The sequence below is a fragment of the Nuphar pumila genome, chromosome 10, assembly GCF_984573655.1.
Source record: "Nuphar pumila chromosome 10, dmNupPumi1.hap1.1, whole genome shotgun sequence".
NCBI classification, from domain to species: Eukaryota; Viridiplantae; Streptophyta; class Magnoliopsida; order Nymphaeales; family Nymphaeaceae; genus Nuphar; species Nuphar pumila.
Window position 1 is genome coordinate 42,541,024 of NC_143258.1, and position 20,260 is coordinate 42,561,283.

Consider the following 20,260-nt stretch of genomic DNA (forward strand, 5'->3'; position numbering starts at 1 on the left):
ACAAATCTTCTTGATTACTATTTTCAGTTATGGTGATTGTCTTTAGCTTTTCAAGCATGGTCACCAGAGGGAAATTGTGAGCGAGAATTTAAGACTCTGCGCTTGGATGTAAAACTCAAATGCTGCTTAAAACAACCGTGTTGTGGCAAGAACACTGATTATATCGAGGTTCTCTGTAGTGTGGTTTTTTCACTTCATGGAATGTGCTAATGTTTTACTAGCACAAGGCAGGTCTACACCATTTGTAGCTTGAAGTGGACCCAGAATTGAGCTCAGCTCGAGCTGGTTCATTTTAAGAAAATTGAAAACAACTAAAAGTTGTTTTGAGCTATAATCAATAGAATTGAATTCCAAACATATTGATTCCAAGCCAAACACTCCAACCCTTTGTACTACACTCTATTATGTGATGTGAAATACATCTAAAATATATTTATTACAGCAAAATAATCCTATACATGCTGAGATTAGATGAACACCGGTTGTTCATGTTCAAGTTGCTAGACTTATTTTACGAGTTCAAACACAAGCCAAGCGATGAAAGGTTGATCTTGTTTCCAAGCCCTAATTGGGGATATTCTAGGCTAAAATATAACAGTATCGGCATATGCTGATACAAAGACTTCAGAAAGTCTGGAAAGATTTTCAAGGACTTTTATGCCAATATGAGTGATCTTCAAAATTTTGCTTGCTACCAATGAGGAACTCTTTTCATGGAAGGATGTACTTATATTCTTGCACCCATCTCATTCATTATGTCTTACATTTCTTTTCATTTTTTGGATATGCAAATAAAATCTACTTCTTCACACTTAAATGAATGCAGGCTGTACGTAAGTGTTCCTGTACAAAGTTGCCCAGGTCCTACTTCCACCGTAGTCCTGTAAGTCTCAGCAGCCATTTCTGTGGCTTGAAATTTTGGATATATCAGAGGCTTCAACTTCAAAGGCCACTTAGAGGACATGGATTTGAATATAGATCTGTGGCATTAAATGTTCAAGCAAAAGATCAAGTTTCAGTGCATGTACAAAACACCTCCATCATTTGAAGACAAAACTCCCAAGGAAACATCAGCTACTGAATCATCCAATGGTTAGTCAAAATGCTCTTTTGATGAAACCAGCATTTGCGTACATATGATTCGTAAAAGAGTTTGTTGCCTTCCACAATGCAATGCATGGCAGCTTAATACTTGCTTTACTTTTTCTATCTTCTGTAATATTGGGATAAATATTATAATGATATCTGTCAAGGTTGTAAATATTGTATTGTTACCTATATCCGTCGGGTCCAAAGTAATACTTCATCGTATCTTATCGAAAATGTATCATAAATTTATAATAAAAATTTTCTAAAAAATCTAAAAAAATCAAAGAAAAGTAGCAAAAAATTTAAATGAATCATCACATGAAACAAGGATGAATTGCACAAAATACAAATATAAAATCACATATGAAGCATTTGAGTCTCTATGAGCCGCATAAGACATCATCAAACATTAACTAATATAGAATCATAGATAATATTGCACTCACAAAAACAATGTGAAATATTAAATATTTTGCAATTAAAATCATGCCACAAGACTCATACTTTAATATTAAATAAACAAAAATATTATGGCAATAGTTGCACTTGATTTTCAATCGGTTTTCACTCATTATTTGAGTGCACTATTGTCATGCCAGATCATCTTATTGTTGGACATAACGGATCTGGGTCCAACCCATGGGGTGACCCGGTTTGACAGCATTAGTGGGCCACATAATGGGGTATTAGTGGGTGGAAGTTACGTGAATGTGGAGAGTCCACATTCACGTAACTGCCTCTTTCCCCATTATATAAGAAGGTAGGCTGCTACGAAGATGATGAGAGATTCATAGTTGTAAGCCTACCCAAATTCCACATTCAGTTTACGTGGTATAGGGTCTTGTTCACCATCGACCTAAGGCCTGGGCTCATCGTGGGTGTCGATTAGATGAGAAGAACGCCGAGCACCCGCACACACACTCTATGGCGTCTTCAGGTACGCTTTCTGTGTATGATATTGCAGGAAACACCAACATTGGGTTATGAGCCCACTACCATGCATTTCGCTGCACGTGGGTGCATGCGGGCCTGTTGGCGTTTGTTGTGATTGTCGTCGTGGGGCGAGGTAAGTCGCAGGTTGACAACGCCTGTCATTGTGGGGCAACTGTAACAGATTGAACTTGTTGTCGTGGGGCGACGTGGCTCATCTGTATTCAGCAAACGGTCGCCTGAACTTCAGTGATTGTTGCCTTGGGGCGACAACATTTCCCGACTGACCCAATCCAATTATGCTGATTGTTTGTCGCTCGGATGGCATATGGAAGTCAGTAGTCACTGGTGCCACTGGATGCAGTTAGCTGACAACAGGTCGCCGGTTGAAGGCGATAGCCCATCGTCGTGGGACTACGTGGCTCATCGGTTACAGACCGACCATCACCGACATCAAACATGAGATTAAAAAAAATAGTGGATCGAGGGTTTCACCTGCGCCATCGGGTTGCAAGGTGGTCGATCATCGACGGAGACGTCGTGGGTGTGTCGCCGGGAAGAGGCAATCGTTTCACCTGTGTCGTGGTCCGTCCGGTGTCACGCGACATCCAGGGCGGTGAGCCACTCTTCATGTTCCCCTCTACCGTCGGGCGAGGTGGAAGTAGACATCGTCGGAGACTGTCGGTGGGCGATGGGGGCTGCTTCCGGTAGCCTTTCTGTTGGTCGTCAGTGCCGGTGACCTCTGGCTGCCGCTCAGGCGACGTGGGGCATCCGACGTCTGAAAACCCCCTTCTCTACTCCTTCAGCCATGAGGCTGCAGTGGAATATGCCATCGTCGACAGAAGGCTCAGGCGACATGGGTCACTGGCAGGCATCGTGGGTAGCCGGCAGGCGATGTGGGTCACTGGCAGAGGCAAGCGACGCGAGTCGCCGTTGAGGATGAACGTGTGTGTCAGTTTCTAAGAGAAACTGAACACACATTTTTTGGTTTTTTCTTTAAGTGGTAACTTGGGTCGGACTGAGTATTCTGACCGGTGGAGACCTGATCCGACCCATTTTGGGTGGATCGAGCCTGCCCAGAACCACTTGGATATGGTCTGCAGTTTTGTCACAGGACCGGACCCGAACCCGAACCCATAAGGCATCCAAGTCTGGGTCTGATCCTGTAGACCCAGACCCATTTAGTAGCGAGTTTGGGTATGGGTCTGAACCAGAGTTTTGGATCGAACTTAGGATTCAATCCCATAGTTAGATTCGGATCCATTTGGGGTTCGGGTCGATGATTGGATCCAACCTGGTTGGATCAGAATAAGACCCATTTAGTTTTGGGTCTAGTCTGATCCGGTTGAACTAGGTTAAGATTCAGAACTATTTGGACCGGGTTATGAACCGAACCCATCAGGTATTCGGGTCTGGATCTAATCTGAAAGACTCAGATCCAGTTTTGGATCGTGTTATGAACTGGACCCATCAGGTATTCGGGTCTGGATCTAATCCAGAGGACTCGGGTCCATTTTGGATCAGGTCAGACCTGGGTAAAGGTAGAACCGGGTCAAACCCGGATCCAGGTTAGACCTGGATACTATCTTGCCTGAACCGGATCAGGGACTGATATGGTTCTTTTTGGGACCGGTTCAGAGCTATTTTTTACCAGTTTCTTTCAGTTTTTCACCGATTTCGAGAATCTAAGACCCTGTTTTCATAAATGTATGAAGACACAGAGATTTTGGCATACAGTTATAGAGTTTTATGAACTTTTGTTCATATTTAGCACCGGTTCATAAGGTTCAAAACCTTAGATGACCAGTTTGGAGCAGTTTTAGACCGGTTCAGGGTATTTTCAGACTGGTTCTTGCTTGAGGACCCCAAGTTTTACCCATATGAGCTTGCTTTTGTCATTTTTTATGCTTTATAAAGTGTTTATTATATGGAAAGCATGACTTATGCATGTTAATTTATGTGTTTTATGTTGGTTAAGTTATGCATGATGGTTTTAAGCATAGATTATGACTAAATTCATGACAATTAGTTTATGCATATTAGTTGAAGCATGAACTTGTATTTTGTCATGAATATACATGCATTTACATGTGTGCATGGGCATGCTCCATAATACGAATATGTTTTCGGTAAAAGATCTTGATTGATCGATTCATGTTATCACCAAAGTGATCTGAGTCGTGTTGATTAAGGATTCTTTAGACTGTATTAAGAATCGTTATTATGATTGTGTGTGAGTTTATGAAATATCGATTCTACCCAAAGGTAGGTCATTGTTTTCCAAATGCATACAAGGTATAATAGTAGATGTGTATTTCAACCTACGAAGCATGTTTGTACCTAAAGGTACAATGTTGAATTGCCTCTGGTTACATGATCTGTTAGTTTCACAAACTGAAGTCAATTTCTTGATAATTGAAGAGACGAAGCAACTATGAGTATTGCCATTTCTACCAAAGTGGAACGATAATAGCTCAACTATGCTTGTCTCAAAAAAGGTGAATAATAAGGGGTCTCATATTTACCTTTTCAATATAAATCTTGTATAGAGTGATTTATCTTCCACTCATATGGAGAATAGAGCAGTCGTTCTGAAGGGTGTCTATGAGAAGTGGGAGCACTTAAAATAATGTCCATGAGAAGTGAGAGTGTTCGAATATCTTAGCCTGTTGCTTTTGCAATCATGAGTGACTAAGAATATTTGAGGTGTCATCTCTCAATGCAGGACAGTGAAAGAATTTTTGAAATCCATTCGGACGAAAATTATTGATTCTATACTAGATTTTTTCTTAGGCCATTTGGATAAGAAACTTCATTATAGGTCTTGGTATTGTGGACTCTATTGAGAAATCACTAAAGATCTTTTGTGATAATGAAGCCGCTGTATCCTTTTCAAATAACAACAAGAGCTCAACATCGTATCAACACATGGAGTTAAAGTATTTTATTGTTAAAGAAATGACTGAGAATCATCTGGTATGTATTGATACAATTGAAAAGAAAGAAAATGATTGCGGATCCTCTTACTAAAGGGCTAGCATTGGGATTGTATTCCCAACAAGTAAAGGGAATGAGTCTTTTTTATTCCTTCTGATGTATGATAATACATTATGTGATCACATTTGTGTATATGAATTTGATTCTTTATGGCTTTGTGTATTGTTGATTTTGCATAAAGGATCTCTCATATGGGTTAGAGAAAATAGCAGAATAACAATATTAAAGGGCAAATAGAATAGGTAAGAGACCAACTTATTCATAAAGGTAATTTCAACATGCTAAAGCATTGAAGGTGAATTGTAGTGTAGTACATGAAAATATGACATTTCATAAAGGAGTGTTCATCTACATGACTCATATGATTCATTTTTGTGATAAAGGGTAGCATGTGAATTCACATGAAGAATCAAATAGAGATAACGGTATAAACATCGATGTAGTGTACTTTTGGTGTTAATGGGTGAAGTGGGAGAATGTTGGACATAACGAATCTGGGTCCAACCCATTGGGTGACCCGGTTTGACACCATTAGTGAGCCACATAATGGGGTGAAAGTTACATGAATGTGGAGAGTCCACATTCACGTAATTGCCTCTTTCCCCATTATATAAAGGGGTAGGCTGCTACGAAGATGATGAGAGATTCATAGTTGTAAGCCTACCCAAATTTCGTATTCAGTTTACGTGGTATATGGTCTTGCTCACCATTAACCTAAGGCCTGGGCTCATCGTGGGCGTCGATCAGATAAGGAGAACACTGAGCACCCGCACACACACTCTATGGTGTCTTCAGGTACGCTTTCTGTGTATGATATTGCAGGAAATGCGAACACTTATGCCATCTTTGTTGAAGTGTAGAACCTGATTTCTACCTTGATATAAATATTTAATTTTTTGTTGATCCAACTTCACGGTAAGTTGGCGAGAGACAGCACCATCGAGGCAATTTGTTTTGAAGAGTAGTTTTGTAATTTTATTCATAATAAAGATTTTTTACCTTAACCTATTTTCTTGAATAGAAAAACAGTGAAAATGCACTTGTTTTTTACCTTAACCCACCTTTTTGGGTGAAAAACAGTGAAAATGCGCTTTTAATGCCCTCTAGAGTAAGTAGCTTTGTTGCGCAGCTGTAGGATGGAAAAGATAGAGTAAGTAGCTTTACTGGAAAGCTGTTGAGGAGATCCTACTGTAGGATGGCTTCCATCTTTGCAGCTTCTTTAGATACATACTCTATCTTTGTTCTTGATCGAACAACCTCAAGAGTCTTGGGTTGCTCAGTTGCCTTAGGTATGTGACGTATATCTCCATGCAATCGGGTAGTTGTTGCTTATGAATTGACTGATGCTTCCAAAGCATTGGAACCAACAATGGGGGATAACCCCCTTAACAGACGAGAGAGAACACAAAGGGGCCAACGACAAGAAATCTAGCTATTGGGACCAGTCGACATCTAGTTGGACTGGTCCAACAGCTCTATTATAATAAAAATAAAAGAGAAAAAATACATATCAGCTCCTACTAGGCCAACCCTATTATAAAGGTGAAATTACTGAAATGCCCCTGATGAGTATTTCAGTTTACATAGGTACAGAAAATAAAATTATATATACATATTTTAACATATGTGTGTGACCTGATGCAACTATATAATACAAATAAAATATGACAATTAGCTCGTTTGATAATCCAAGTCCGCAGAGCTTTTTTATATATCTTGCAGACAAACACCACAAACAAAAACATGAGCAAGGTTTTCAACTTGAAAATCTACTATATGGTAGCTCACAAAGAAATAAAAGTTCATAACAACAAACTGACATGACCGGCCATGGAAAAAATATGACAGTAAAAGCTACTTTAACATGATTATATATGTCAAGTTTGACAGTGAATGTGTTACACTGGTTCAATCTGACTCAATCTGGTGCAAGCACTTCTAGATTTTTTAACTAAAGGAAGCCACTGAATGAAACAGATATGAAATTGGCTTCAATGTGGAGATACTTAAAGGTCACCTTAAGCAAGAACATCAGACATCATTTTGTTCAAGGATTCAAACTGGTATAAATGGTTTAAAAAGAGATACAAAATAAACACCCAGACATATGCAAGCGATATTTTGCATGAACTAATAATCGCAAGCAGAAAAGAGACAAACCTCTCTCTCTCTCTCTCTCTCTCTCTCTGTATGCGTGTGGGGATAGATGTTGAGCAGTCCCAAGGATTTCATCAAGCAGTTCCACAAAAGTATGCATGTAGATTAAAGAAATCAATGTATTGAATTAAAACAAACCTCAAGAACGTTGTTCCAAAGTTCTTAATGCATTGAAAGGCTGGGTCTTCTAAAGGCAACAATTGATCACCCTATGTTCTCAAAAAGGATAGGAAAGCCATACTAATTATATTATTATCCACAAATGATATAATTGTCATAGGAAATTTCTCATAATTAATAGATGAAATGAAATATCTAAATCACAAAATCCAGATGGACTTTAGGAAACAGAAATACTTCAAAGAACAGAAATTTATTGAACAAATACTAAATTTGAGCTATCCCAACTAAACATGCAACTTTAAGCTCCAAAAGTGCCACATGCTGACTTCTAAGAATACAGATACACCATTCACCATGAATGGAAACCTGTCTAGAAATGAAGGTGGCCCTATTCAAGATCTTCAAAAATATAGAAACTTGGCTCAAGGATACATGATCGGATATAGCTTATGTTATAAATCAAATATGTTAATTCATGCATGCCCCACCATAAACATATGGAAGCATTAAAAAAATATTGAGGTATGAAAAGGGCACAATATGCAACAGAATAATTTATCATAAGAATGATCGTACATATATAATCAATTATTTCTATGAAAATGCAAATTGGGAAGAAGAGCGAGAATCTAGAACCTTTTGTCACTGTTATTTGAGTTGAAATATGATTTCTGATGGAGCTGAATTTTCATCACACTTGTAGAAGTTGCCCAGTTCAGACCATTAGTCATTTGGATCTAAAACTTTGGTCCAATTTCCCTTAGGATATTTATATTAGACCCTTCAAAAATCAAGATTTTATCATATATCTGTTTAGAGATATTAATTTTACAAATCGGGTATGTTTGGATCAAACCTAGCCCAGCCCTACAGAAAATCAATTCCCAACCTATGACTTGTCTGAATTTTAATTCCTAAATTACAAGTCCTTTCACCTTGAAATTTGTCATATTCATTCTTTGAGGTGTCTAAATTAATCTCCTAAATTTTGGGATTTTTATTTCACTCCAATTGGGTGTACCAGAGTTTCTACTGAACCGTGTCTAGACCACTCTAACCTGTTACCCTAATTGACTTTTGACTTGACCTAGAGCCTAACCAAGTCCACCTAAACCTCAACCCTAGTATCAAATCAAAGTTTTTATGGCTCCCATAAAGTTCTAAGACCAAACTCCCAAATTGAACCTTGAAACCTTTAACCAATTTGCAAAAGACACAAACTCCAAAATTGGAGGTGTCGAAACCCAAATGACCTTCTTAGAGATGAGCCTAGCCCACCTCACCCAGATGGTGCAGCAACTACATACCATCATACAAGATGTCACCCAGTTCCTAAAATCATACATCGGAGGCAAAGGCAGCAACAATCACGAGGAGTATGATGACCATGAGGAAGTAAAGGCACATGATCATAGATTCAGTTCGAGAACTTTCAACCTCGACGTCTCTTTCTTGTGACCCACGGATTTTTTTCATAAAATGCCCTTATGATTGGTTGTATAAGTCAAAATAATACTATGTAAACCAATAAATCTCCCACGAGAAAAGAATAGGATGCGTCATCGCTCACCTTAAAGGTGAAATGCTTCAATGGTACCATTGGTGAGAACAATGCCACAAAACACCAACTTGGATAGAGTTCAAAAGAAGAATTTTGGATCGAGCTTATGACTTTAGACCCCCAATTGATGAAAGAGTGTTTTGTAAATGCACAAATAGTGAAAAAAGGGTGAAAGAAATCTGACTATATAAAGAGGCCTACTCGACCCCCTGATAGGCTAGGACCTCACACTCAAGTTAAGAAAAAAAGTGCTAAAAACCAATTCGGACCCCCATCCCTATCAAAATTGAGTTTGTTAATTGATCCCATATGGTGGATCGACGCACTAGGGGGTTGTGCTATAATTGTGATGAGAATTAGAGCTCAGGGCATAAATGCACGACCCTTAAAATATATCTTGTTTATGAAAATGAAGAAGAGAGAAGTGGGGATGAAGTGGTCCACTCTTTGGATGATTCGGATGAGGAAACAAACTAATGCCATGTAATCTCTTTTCATGCCCTCTCCGGAGTTTCTATTCCCAACTCCATGTGTATAAAGGAAAGATTATACCAGCCACAAGTGGAGGTGTTGATTAACACTTGATCTACCCATAAGTTCGTGTGGGAATATCTTATACCAAGTTTTGGATGTGATGTGAAAGAACAACCTATGTTTGAGGTTGTAGTAGGAGATGGCGATTGCCTCCAATGTGTGAGTGTATGCCCCAACACGGATCTCAAGATGCAAAGATCCAAGTTCAATGGTGACTTGTACGTGCTTCTCATCAAAGGAGTTGATGTAGTTCTAGGGATGAATTGGCTTTGATCCCTATGAGAGGTCTATTGAAACTTTGCCAAGATGAAACTAAGTTTCGATAAGGGCAGAATATGTATTCACTTCAAGGCCCATAGGTCTAAGGGAAATGACGAGATAGGCTCGGAGGAGGCTATCAAAAATTTTAAATCAACTCGAGTAGCCTTATTGTGCATGAACCAAAAAAAGAAGCAATCAGTGAACAAAGAAGAGGAAAAAATTCATCACCAAGTAAAAGGAGATGTGGGGTTTTACAAAAAGAGGTTCCTACATCCTGAAGAGGCTAAAATAATTTCTAATCTCATCCACCATTTTCACTCATCTCTATTAGGTGGACATGAAGGGGTCTTCAAAACCTTATAACGAAATAAGGGTCACTTCAATCAAGTATGGCCAATTTAGATCCATTATCCAAGATCTAAATGATGCAAGTCACCTCAATCAAGTGGGACCCATGCCAAGTGTCGTCATATCAGCCATGCATCCACATCAGTTATGTGGAACCCTCCCTTGGGCACCACCTCTTGGGATCATTGAATGCAAGTAGAACCCACATGCAATCCTCCCTCTAGAAAGCTCTAAGGAAGTAATATGGGCCCCATCCTCTAAGTGCCCCCTAAGGTCATTAAGCCTCCCCATGGAACTCGTGCAACCCTTTGGGGTTCTCTTCTTAATGGACCTTGGAAGCCCAAGTAAGTCTTATGAGTTGGCCATCTTTAAGTGGCATGGGTATGTTTTACCTAAGTTGGGAAATATTTTATCTAAGTAGGGTTAATATGATTTGTTAGATGTGAATTAATTTAATTATGCTTTAATTTATGTAATGTTTTTATGAGAGCTGCCTTAGTCTATAAAAAGAGCTCATTTTGGTGTATTTGATATCAAGAAAAGAAATAGAACTTGCTCTCTCTCTCTAGAAAACATCCCCCTCTCTCCTTGTGGATGTCTCTATCTCTTTCCTCTCTCCTATGAGTCCCTACCCCTTGACTCGTTTACCCTTTCTATAAGGGCTCTTCTAGTTCTAGAAGGTGGTTTAGACCTTTCTTGGGTCTTAATTTACCTAAGTGCAAGGTAGTGCTTGTCTCTACCTTGTGTTTGTGTGGACTGCACCAGCATCATGGAGAACTCGACCCAATCCAGCTATGATCGTGAAACCTTGGCCAACCCCAGATGGATCGGACCCTTTCCCAACCTTAGACCCTTCATCTTAAGACATGTAAGTCGTTAAAACCCTTCTCCTAAGCCCTAAACTCTCTTAATTCCAAACCAGGTCTGTTTAATTTTATAAACTGGGTATGAAGATATTAATTTTACAAACCGGGTCTATTCGGATCAAACCCAGCCCAGCCTACAAAAAACTAATTCCCAACTTGTGACTTGTCTGGATTTTAATTCCTAAAATACAAGTCCTTTGGCCCTTAAATTTAGCACGTTCATTTCTTGAGTGTCTATATTAATATTCTAGAATTTTTGATTTTTCTGTCACACCAATTGGGCATATCAAAGTTTTTAATGAACCGTATCCAGACCACCCCAACCTGTTACCCGAATTGACTTTTGACTTGTCTACCTAAACCTCAACCTTTCTACCTAGGCCCACTAGAACGCACCAACCCTACTCTAAAGGGTTAGGCTTAAGTAGTTAGATCCCTTGACTACCTGAAATTCACCAAAACAACATACCCAACTCATTCATATCCTCACTAACCAAACCCAAACCAATTCTCAACCAAGCCTATCTCTCTTGCTCCCTAGTCGACCCCCTCTTCATTCCTCTCTTATTTTCCCTCTTCCATCTCCCATCTCTCTACCTATCTTACCTTCATTTCCTATATCTTGGGCCTTCTAAGGAGGGTTCATAGCACATCTATAGCATACATGGGAGTGTTAATAATTAGTTTAACACTAGGGTCAAACAGAGTTATAAGAGTTTTATAATTACAGTAATTTTATTTTGTCAATTTAGTGGGATTGTGTAAAGGTATGACCATGCATATGTATAAATAATTTAATATCAAGTATAACATCAATTAAGCTCATATCTTTCATGAAAGAAAATATTTGATATTATTCATATATTTTACACTACTGCTCATGATTAATGTCATCCACATACAAACACATGATGCACTACTTAAAATATATTTCTTTGATGAAATAATACCATAATCTTACTAAATTGCAACATGTTTATGGTTGGAGAATCAAACATTTTTTTAAAATTTCTTAATGTATTAAGACTTTCACAAAACATATCCTCTCGTAAGATTTTAATTGGGCTCTTAAGTCAACCTGTTCCTCAATTTTCATAAAAGTTTGAGAATAACTTAGACAACTATGCTAGAATCATAAAAACTTTCGTCTAGGCAAACACTCTTTCAAAAATTAGCTCATAAAAGAATCTAACATGGATTTTCATCACTATCTAAGAATAGTGGATCTCTTAAAAAAGTATTTTCCTTTAATGTTAAAATATATTGCCTTGAATTTTCATAACTCGCCAATTCATTACTACTATCATATGATTCACCTTTTAATAAAAGAAAATTTAAACATAGAAAATTTCAAAATTCATGGTTACCCTCACAAGTTTTAGCATTTTCAAAATACTATCATATTATGAAATATTATTTTGAATAAATTTCTATCACCCATAATGATAAACAATTTTAACCTCCTCAAATCATTTTAACAATATTTTATTTCATCATTCTTCCAAATTTAATTTTGGCTCTTATAATTAAATATGATAAAATTATTATTTGGTCCAAGACCACATGGCTAAACTCTTCACAAACATTTATTCATTATCTTGGTATAGGGTGTCTCAACTTATGTGTTTCATGAAGTTTTAACTTGGATCAAATTTTGATAAAAAAAACTTTTAGTCTCAATTTGTTCTATAATCATAATACAGTGCTAAAAATTAACATACTATATTAGCAATACTATGAGACAAAAGAATCAAAACAGATTGACAAATGACATTAGTTTTATTAGCTAGATTCAAATTGATTAATTGTTAGCAAGTAGACACTTGCCTTTAATCACATAGTTCTTCAATAATATAAAACTTACAGATTAAACAAAAATTATAATTAATATATAGGCTGACATATTCGTCTTAGTGTGTACATGATGCACATCTTAGAGGGTAAAACTTGAAGGTGAAACTAAGTTCAGCATTCCTTTTTACCATATAAGTGGGATTTAAGATAGTCTCTTATGTAGACTACTTGGCTAACCTCACGATTTCATATGTTTCACACATACACAAGTGCATCATAGATCCAGAATCTATGTACTACCCTTTATCCGAATCACGGTAGTAATCGGGTATGCTTGCCTTGAAACCATTGAATTAGAATAGGATTATTCTAATTAGGGATGCGGTTTGTCTTAACAATAATTTTTTATTTTCTTTTGATGAACTAGGGTTTATAATTATTCTTAAAATTAGGTTTGAATCTTGGGTTGTGATCAAACACATATATATATTAATTTGTTTATTTATTTATTTATTTATTTATTTCAACATTTTTTGATTGCAAGATGCATAAGAAGCACTTTTAGAAGAAAGCAAATCAATGTCAATCATGATTATTTAGTAACTTCATCAAGATTCATAACTCTATGAAATGGATAATAACATTAAATAAAAAATCATCATGATCTTAATCTATAATCTTAAGATTTCATGACATTATTACATTTTCATTTAGGAATTTATCATAAGTTCTCTTGAATATATATGGTCTCAAGCAAGAGGTCTTTCTAGATCTAATATTTAAAAAATGAAGCATTTATCAATGACTGTCATCCAAGCATATTTTGATCATGTATTCAGATATACTAAGTGAAAATTTTTCTGAATTAGATATGGATCTATAATCCTTATAGAGATTACATTACTAGTTTAACCCAAACATGAGTGTTGTTTATCATATAAGATAAGCAATTATCACATTAGACCAAGTTAAATTGCACACAACCATAAAACATGTATATTTAACTCAAAACACTAGTTAAATGTGATATTATACATGAAATCCAAGTCACAAATACTATGGATCTAAATCTAATCCAAAGATGACAATATCAAAATGGATCATGATAGGGTCCAATTCATTTTTAAATAGGCATACTATATACAAACATGCATATGACATTTTTGAGACCTCAAGTACAATTAGATCTAATATACAAGAATAACAAGTATGGGTCCTTACCAAAAAAAATATAAGCAGGTCAAAAGCTAAATGGGCCAAATCCAAGATCTGGCGAAGGTCATAGGATAATGTGATGTATCTTTTTATATGCCTAATTACAAAATGCAGCTAGATAAGTTTTAATCTCAACTAGATCCAAAATTCAATTTGAAAACGGGTTTGAATCCAAGAAAAGATCCAAACAATAAAATTTTGATCCAAAAAGAGGATCTAAATAAAAGAACATGTATTTAGTCATTTACTACCTTTTAAACATGAAAAATACTCATATTTTTCATATATATTATAGTGGTTTTAAAATATTAAAATAAATTAACATATTTTTCAATTATTTTAATAAGGAGAATAAGCATACGACCACCCAAAACACAAGGCATATATTTAGGCATCTAACTAGATGTACCAAACTAAATTTAAAATTTAAAAATATACTTCATATCATTCACTTTAACCTTTGACGTAGTTGCCATGTAGTAGTATATCGCTTTAAAATTATTGAAAAATTAACTCAATGGGTCTGACAATTGAGCTTGAACATGTATCCTCAATGGTACACGTTAGATGAGCTTTCTTTAAAGTGATGATTATCTCACTTAGGACCAAGTCCTTGGTGCAATAGGCATTTGTGTAACTATGCTCTTAGAATATAATCGAGCTTTTATCTACTCGCTATGGTTGGTCCATGCCCCACATTAGTTGAGATTGAACGACTCAACACAAATCACCTTGAATAGCCTCTTGACTTAGTTAGGTAGACCTTAGACTCAACTTAAGATAACCCTTGACCAAGTCAAGGCCTATACTCACGAGAGAAAGAGAGAGAGAGCACTAGGGAGAAAGAGGGTTTATGGGTAGAGAGCTCAAAAGAGCAATAGAGAACTCGTGAGAGAGAGAGGAGAGAGGAAAGAGTAAAGAAGGGCTTGAGAGAGTTACTGATAGTGTATATATATAGGCCATAGCCTAGCAACTAGCAATAAAGGGCCTAGACAGGCCAAATGGCTAGCTATAAAGGCCTAAACGACTACGAAGACTAAGGGCAAAAGACACGATCTAAAAAGGCCCTACCAAGGTCAAAAACATTCAATAGTCAAATGGCAGGATTAAAGAGAGCGGTTCAGAAACTTTAGATAATAAATGGGCTGCGTGCATGAATGTTGAATCAAATCAAGGGTGACTCCAACGGTTGGGTGGACTACGTCAAGGTCTAAATAGGTTGATCAAACCCTATTAAATGGGTTGATCAAAGGTCTTGGGGATAAAACCATCTCAAGCACCAATAAGAATGGTCAAAAGTCAAGACCAAACCAAATTGAACGAGTCAGACCAAACCTAAACCCAAAGTTAAAGGTTCAAAGTTCAATTGACATGCCCTAATGGGCCTTGCCCAAAAATGCAACTCAAGTTTCCTCAACTCTTCAATTTAGAATTAAAATTTTGAAGGAAATGAAAACCCACTAACTTAGGTAAATTAGGAGGCAATAATATAGTTTAACCCAATAATTTTGAGACAACCCAAAAGCATCACATAGAAAACCAAATCAGAGCAACAAAGGTAAAGTATGCACAAACATATAAAGAAGAAGAAAAAAAAGTAAGACACATATACATAAAAGGAAGAAAAATGACACGTGCAAGAGATGAATCCTTACAGGCACATTATTGTAATCTTTACTTGAGTTAAGTTGCTTTATTTGAATACATGCATTATAGTGAAAAATGTTTGATTTAGTATATTGTCTGCACTCTAAAGACGGATTCTGTACAAAAATTACAAGCTATAGCATATTTTAATAAAATAATTGTAGCACATAAAAATAAATAAAAGTTGCATCAACTATACATTTACGCAATACTCGGGGTCTGTTTTTTTTTTTTTCTATGAAAGGAGATTTATTAATTTATCGCGATATTTTCCCGAGAACGAGGCCCGAGAACTTTTTCTTCTCTTTTTTTCGATAGGCACGAGATTTTGCGACATTTGATACTGGTTCAGCCGAACGTTTTTCGTTCGGCTCCTCTTCTTTTGCACCGTAGCTGAATCAGAGGGAGCCTCTGTATCGGCTTCTTCTTCCCTGGGCACTCTGGGCTGGTACTGTCAAGAGTGATGCTGGGCGCCAAGTACCACGATGATAGCCTCCGCCTCCGGATTTCTGATTCCCTCGATTCAAGAACTCTTCACATCAAGAAATCTTCAAGTGGGTGTCTCTCTTTTGGACCAGTTGAAGAAGCACCCCTCACGTTAACCTCTTTTCTTCGTCTTCTTCTTCCGAACTTTCCTTCAGCGTGAGATCCTGCGAGAGATTGATTGAATCCCGTTATGTATTACCCGTTTCCCTCTCGTTATAGGCTTCCGGGATCGATTTTCCGGTTGACCAGTTCGTATTTGGATTCGACATCGATAGGTAGCGGCGGAGTTAGGCGATTTGGGGAGAAGGGGAGCGATTCAGCGAGCAGTGGTCGAGGCTCAAAATCGCTTGATAGTATTGAATTTTCCGACGGGAAGTCGAAAAAATCGGATTTTGATAACGGCTCTACGGAGAAATGGGATATCAATCAAAGGATTCCGGGGTCTCGATTGGTAGAAGCAGAGAGTCTTGCAGAAGGAAGCCCTGAAAGGAGAGATGCAGATGATCACGCACAAAGAAACAAGGAGTGTTCGGACGAGTATATCGAGAAATTGGGGTTGGATGAGAGCCCAAAAGAGGAATTTGATATTCGGGAGACCTTTGCGGGCTTCCCTTTGATGGGAGAGGAGTTCAGCGTAGAAGGGTCGGACGAATCATCCTCGGCTAACAATGGATATACCGCAGACGAGTCCTTCTCTGCTAGAAGAAGCAATGAAGCAGACAGGGTATTCGAAGTTCTTCAACAAGACGGCCCGGGATTCGATGCAAAGGCGCTCTTGGACAGGATGAAGATCAGAGTTTCAGGGCGTCTTGTAAGAGAAGTTCTGATAAGGATCTCCAAGTCCATCAATGGCGCAAACAAGTCTAGGTGCGCTAAATTGGCCTACAAGTTCTTCGTTTGGTGCAGCCAGAAGGACGATTTCCGGCACACTTCGAGCACGTATAATCTGATCATGAAGATCTTTGCCGATTGCGATGAATTGAAGGCAATGTGGAAGTTGGTGGACGGGATGACGGAGAACGGCGTCGCGACGACGGCGAGGACGTTCAACATACTGGTTTGTGCCTGCGGGGAGGCGGGCATGGCGAGGAAGCTGGTGCAGAGGTTCATCAAATCGAAGACGTTCAATTACAGGCCTTTCAAGCATTCGTTCAACGCCATCCTGTATTCGTTGCTCACAGTTCATCAGTATAAATTGATTGAGTGGGTGTACCAGCAAATGCTGCTAGATGGCCACACACCAGATGTGTTGACATACAATGTCATGATATGTGCCAAGTATAGACTGGGGAAGTTGGATCAGTTTCACGCATTGCTGGATGAGATGGGCAGGAATGGGTTTGCTCCTGACCTTCACACATATAACATACTGCTTCATGTGCTTGGCAAGGGTGACAAGCCTCTTGCTGCACTCAACCTGTTGAATTATATGGAAGACGTCGGTTGCCAACCAAGAGTGCTGCATTTCACCAATTTGATCGACGGTCTTAGCCGCGCCGGCAATCTTGATGCCTGCAAGTACTTCTTTGATGAGATGACGAAGAAGGGCTGCGAGCCAGATGTTGTTTGCTACACCGTGATGATCACGGGGTTCATTGTGGCTGGAGAGTTGGAGAAGGCACAGAAATTGTTCGACGAAATGTTTGTGAAAGGCCATCTGCCAAACGTGTTCACGTACAACTCCATGATCAGAGGACTCTGTATTGCAGGGAAGTTCAAAGAGGCGTATTCGATGTTGAAGGACATGGAAGCAAGAGGATGTGATCCGAATTTTGCGGTGTATAGTACGTTGGTGTGGAAGCTGCAGAATGCTGGGAAATTTGCAGAAGCAAATGAGATTATAAGCCAAATAGTGGAGAATGGGCGTTATACTCATCTTATTTCGAAGTTTAAGGGGTATAGGAGATGATGAACAGCCCTTGTAATCATTTTCTTTGGTAAAGCAGCGGATATGCTCCAAAGATATTCAACCAGTTTGCTGCTAAGAATTTTAAATTTGGCCTCCTTTTTTGCACTGGCATAATTGCACTTCTACAGGAGTTCTAGAGGGTATTCGGCAAATTTTCTTGAAGCTGCTTGGTACCACAGAAAAAAAAGATTCGCTCCACTAGAAAGTTTGTTTATGTCAGGCGTGGAAAGAGTCCAACATAAGCACCATCCAGTAGATGGATACAAAGGGAGCGTCATAGAAAAAATGGTACGCGGGCAATCTTGCTCAACCATAGAAACTGAAGTGGAAACTCTACGAGGATGAAACTCTATCGGGTATAACCTTACACCTACAGAGTTTATCTCCTCTTTCTGAAGAATCATATGAAGTTGGAGGCTGCTGATCAGAGATCTAATCCTATGAACACAAGGGTCATTTCCCGTTTGGAAGTGGTAAAACTTTCTTAGAAAATTTGAATATTCGTATCATATGAAAAGCATGGAATGAAATGTATGAATATTAAAAAAAATCACAAATTATTTGTCCACCTCCTTAAGGGTGCATTTGGAAGGTAAGGATGTGATTTATGATCTGTTTGGGTGACTTCATTGGAGGTGCGTTGGGGTTTCTCTACACCCTTTGCTGTTTGGGACTAGTGCCTTTTGGTTTCCCCAACACCCTCTGTTGTTCGGGAGCAAGAGTGTTGCCAAAACACTGTGATAAGGATGGAGGTGGCAATTTAACATTATATTTTGACACCATTCACAAAAAGATGTCTTTCCCAACTCCGTTCTCAACAACACATTTTTACACCATATATTGGCCACATTGCATTTTGGCAAATCCTAGGTAGCCACTTTTTATATTTAATACAGTCGATTAGTCGCAATCTAGTTGGAATCTCACGGTGTAGGTTGCTTAGACTCAATCTAACCTCATAGATGATAGCCCCCCCCCCCCCCCCCCTCTGGATTTCTTGTAATATCTCATAATTTTTTCTGATATTTTCAAGTTTGAAAATATAATTTTAATTAAATAATTATATTTAATATGTCAAAAAATTGAAAATGATAAATATGGGTTGACGTCAATATGAGCTTGGACATGATCCAGAGCTCATTGATGAGATCCATATATGATGTGTAACACCTGCAAATTTTATTCATTTTTAACTTTTAAATTTAAGCAATATTTAAGTTAAATTCAGGCAAAATTAAAGAGTTAAATAGAACTAAGACTCTAGTTAGATCTATTATGAAATATAAATCTCGTAAGAGATCTAATTTGGTGATTTTGGATATGGGTTGGTCTAGAAAATGCGTTTTTCAAATAAGATTGACCTCTATTTTGGGTCTTTTTAATTGGATCGGAGTCAACTAGTCTATATACATTTGGGTTGACGTCAATATGGATCTGGACTTAGTCCATGATCCATATTGACTAGTGTCGTGAATGAGCTGAAATCCAAATTGATATAGATTTGGATCATAGGTTCAACCCAAACCCATAATTCATCCATAACTTTTTAAAATAAGGATAATTTAAAACTTTAAGAAATATATATATATATATATTAAAAGTAGTTAAGATAACAACTCATATCTCTCTAGAGGGGGCGTCACCCCCTAATGAGGAAAGCTCTCTCTTTATAAAGATAGAGGCTAAACCTTTTTAAAAAATGTCAAGCTGAAAAAAAATAGAGAGAGAGAAGAACCACCTCAACATCTCCTCCTTTCTCTATGTTTTTGCAAATCTGAAAATAAGGTACGGGATTCTCACCATCTTTTTCAATAGATGAGAATAGAAGCATGTATCAAATCCAACATGGGTTTAATGGAAACACAGATTTCAATCCAAATCTGTAAATCATGTGGGAAAAAGAGATTGAAACGTCTATATTGGTGCTTATTTTGTCCATGCATATATTATTTCTTTGGATTTAATAACTTGTGCAGATCTAGTTGACGTGATCTGAGTACTCAGTATGGTGTACTCAGACCGTTCAGATTTAGGTGATGTGATCTAAGTATTCAGCATAATATATTCAAACTTGTTAACCTAGGATGTTATCATATTTAACTATAGGTTATTTTTTATGGTTGTTATTAGATTTAACTATATATTATATTTGATGACTGTTGTTAGATTTAACTAAATGTTATTTTGTTGACTATTATCAAATCTGATTACATGTTATTTTGTTGACTGTTATCAAATTTGATTATATGTTATTTTGTTGACTTATCAAACTCGACCATATGTTATTTCTGTTGTTGACTGTTATCAGATTTACCTGCATGTTACTTTCGATGCCGTGATCAA

General features: G+C 37.6%; 1 protein-coding gene across 1 annotated transcript; it reads left to right on the forward strand.

Annotated features, from left to right (window-relative positions):
* Positions 1–15,985: 15,985 nt before the first annotated feature.
* Positions 15,986–18,502, forward strand: LOC149826751 (uncharacterized). Its single transcript, XM_090018375.1, has 2 exons — positions 15,986–16,076; positions 16,284–18,502. The coding sequence occupies exons 1-2, from the start codon at positions 15,986–15,988 to the stop codon at positions 17,915–17,917; spliced, it is 1,725 nt and encodes a 574-aa protein (XP_089874501.1). The 3' UTR covers positions 17,918–18,502.
* The last annotated feature ends 1,758 nt before the right edge of the window (positions 18,503–20,260 follow it).

Bases quoted from the DNA above. Each gene is read 5' to 3' on its own strand.
- LOC149826751 (XM_090018375.1), top strand. From the start codon at position 15,986: ATGCTGGGCGCCAAGTACCACGATGATAGCCTCCGCCTCCGGATTTCT. The intron at 16,077-16,283 runs GTGGGTGTCTCT...CGACATCGATAG, and splicing joins TCACATCAAGAAATCTTCAA to GTAGCGGCGGAGTTAGGCGA.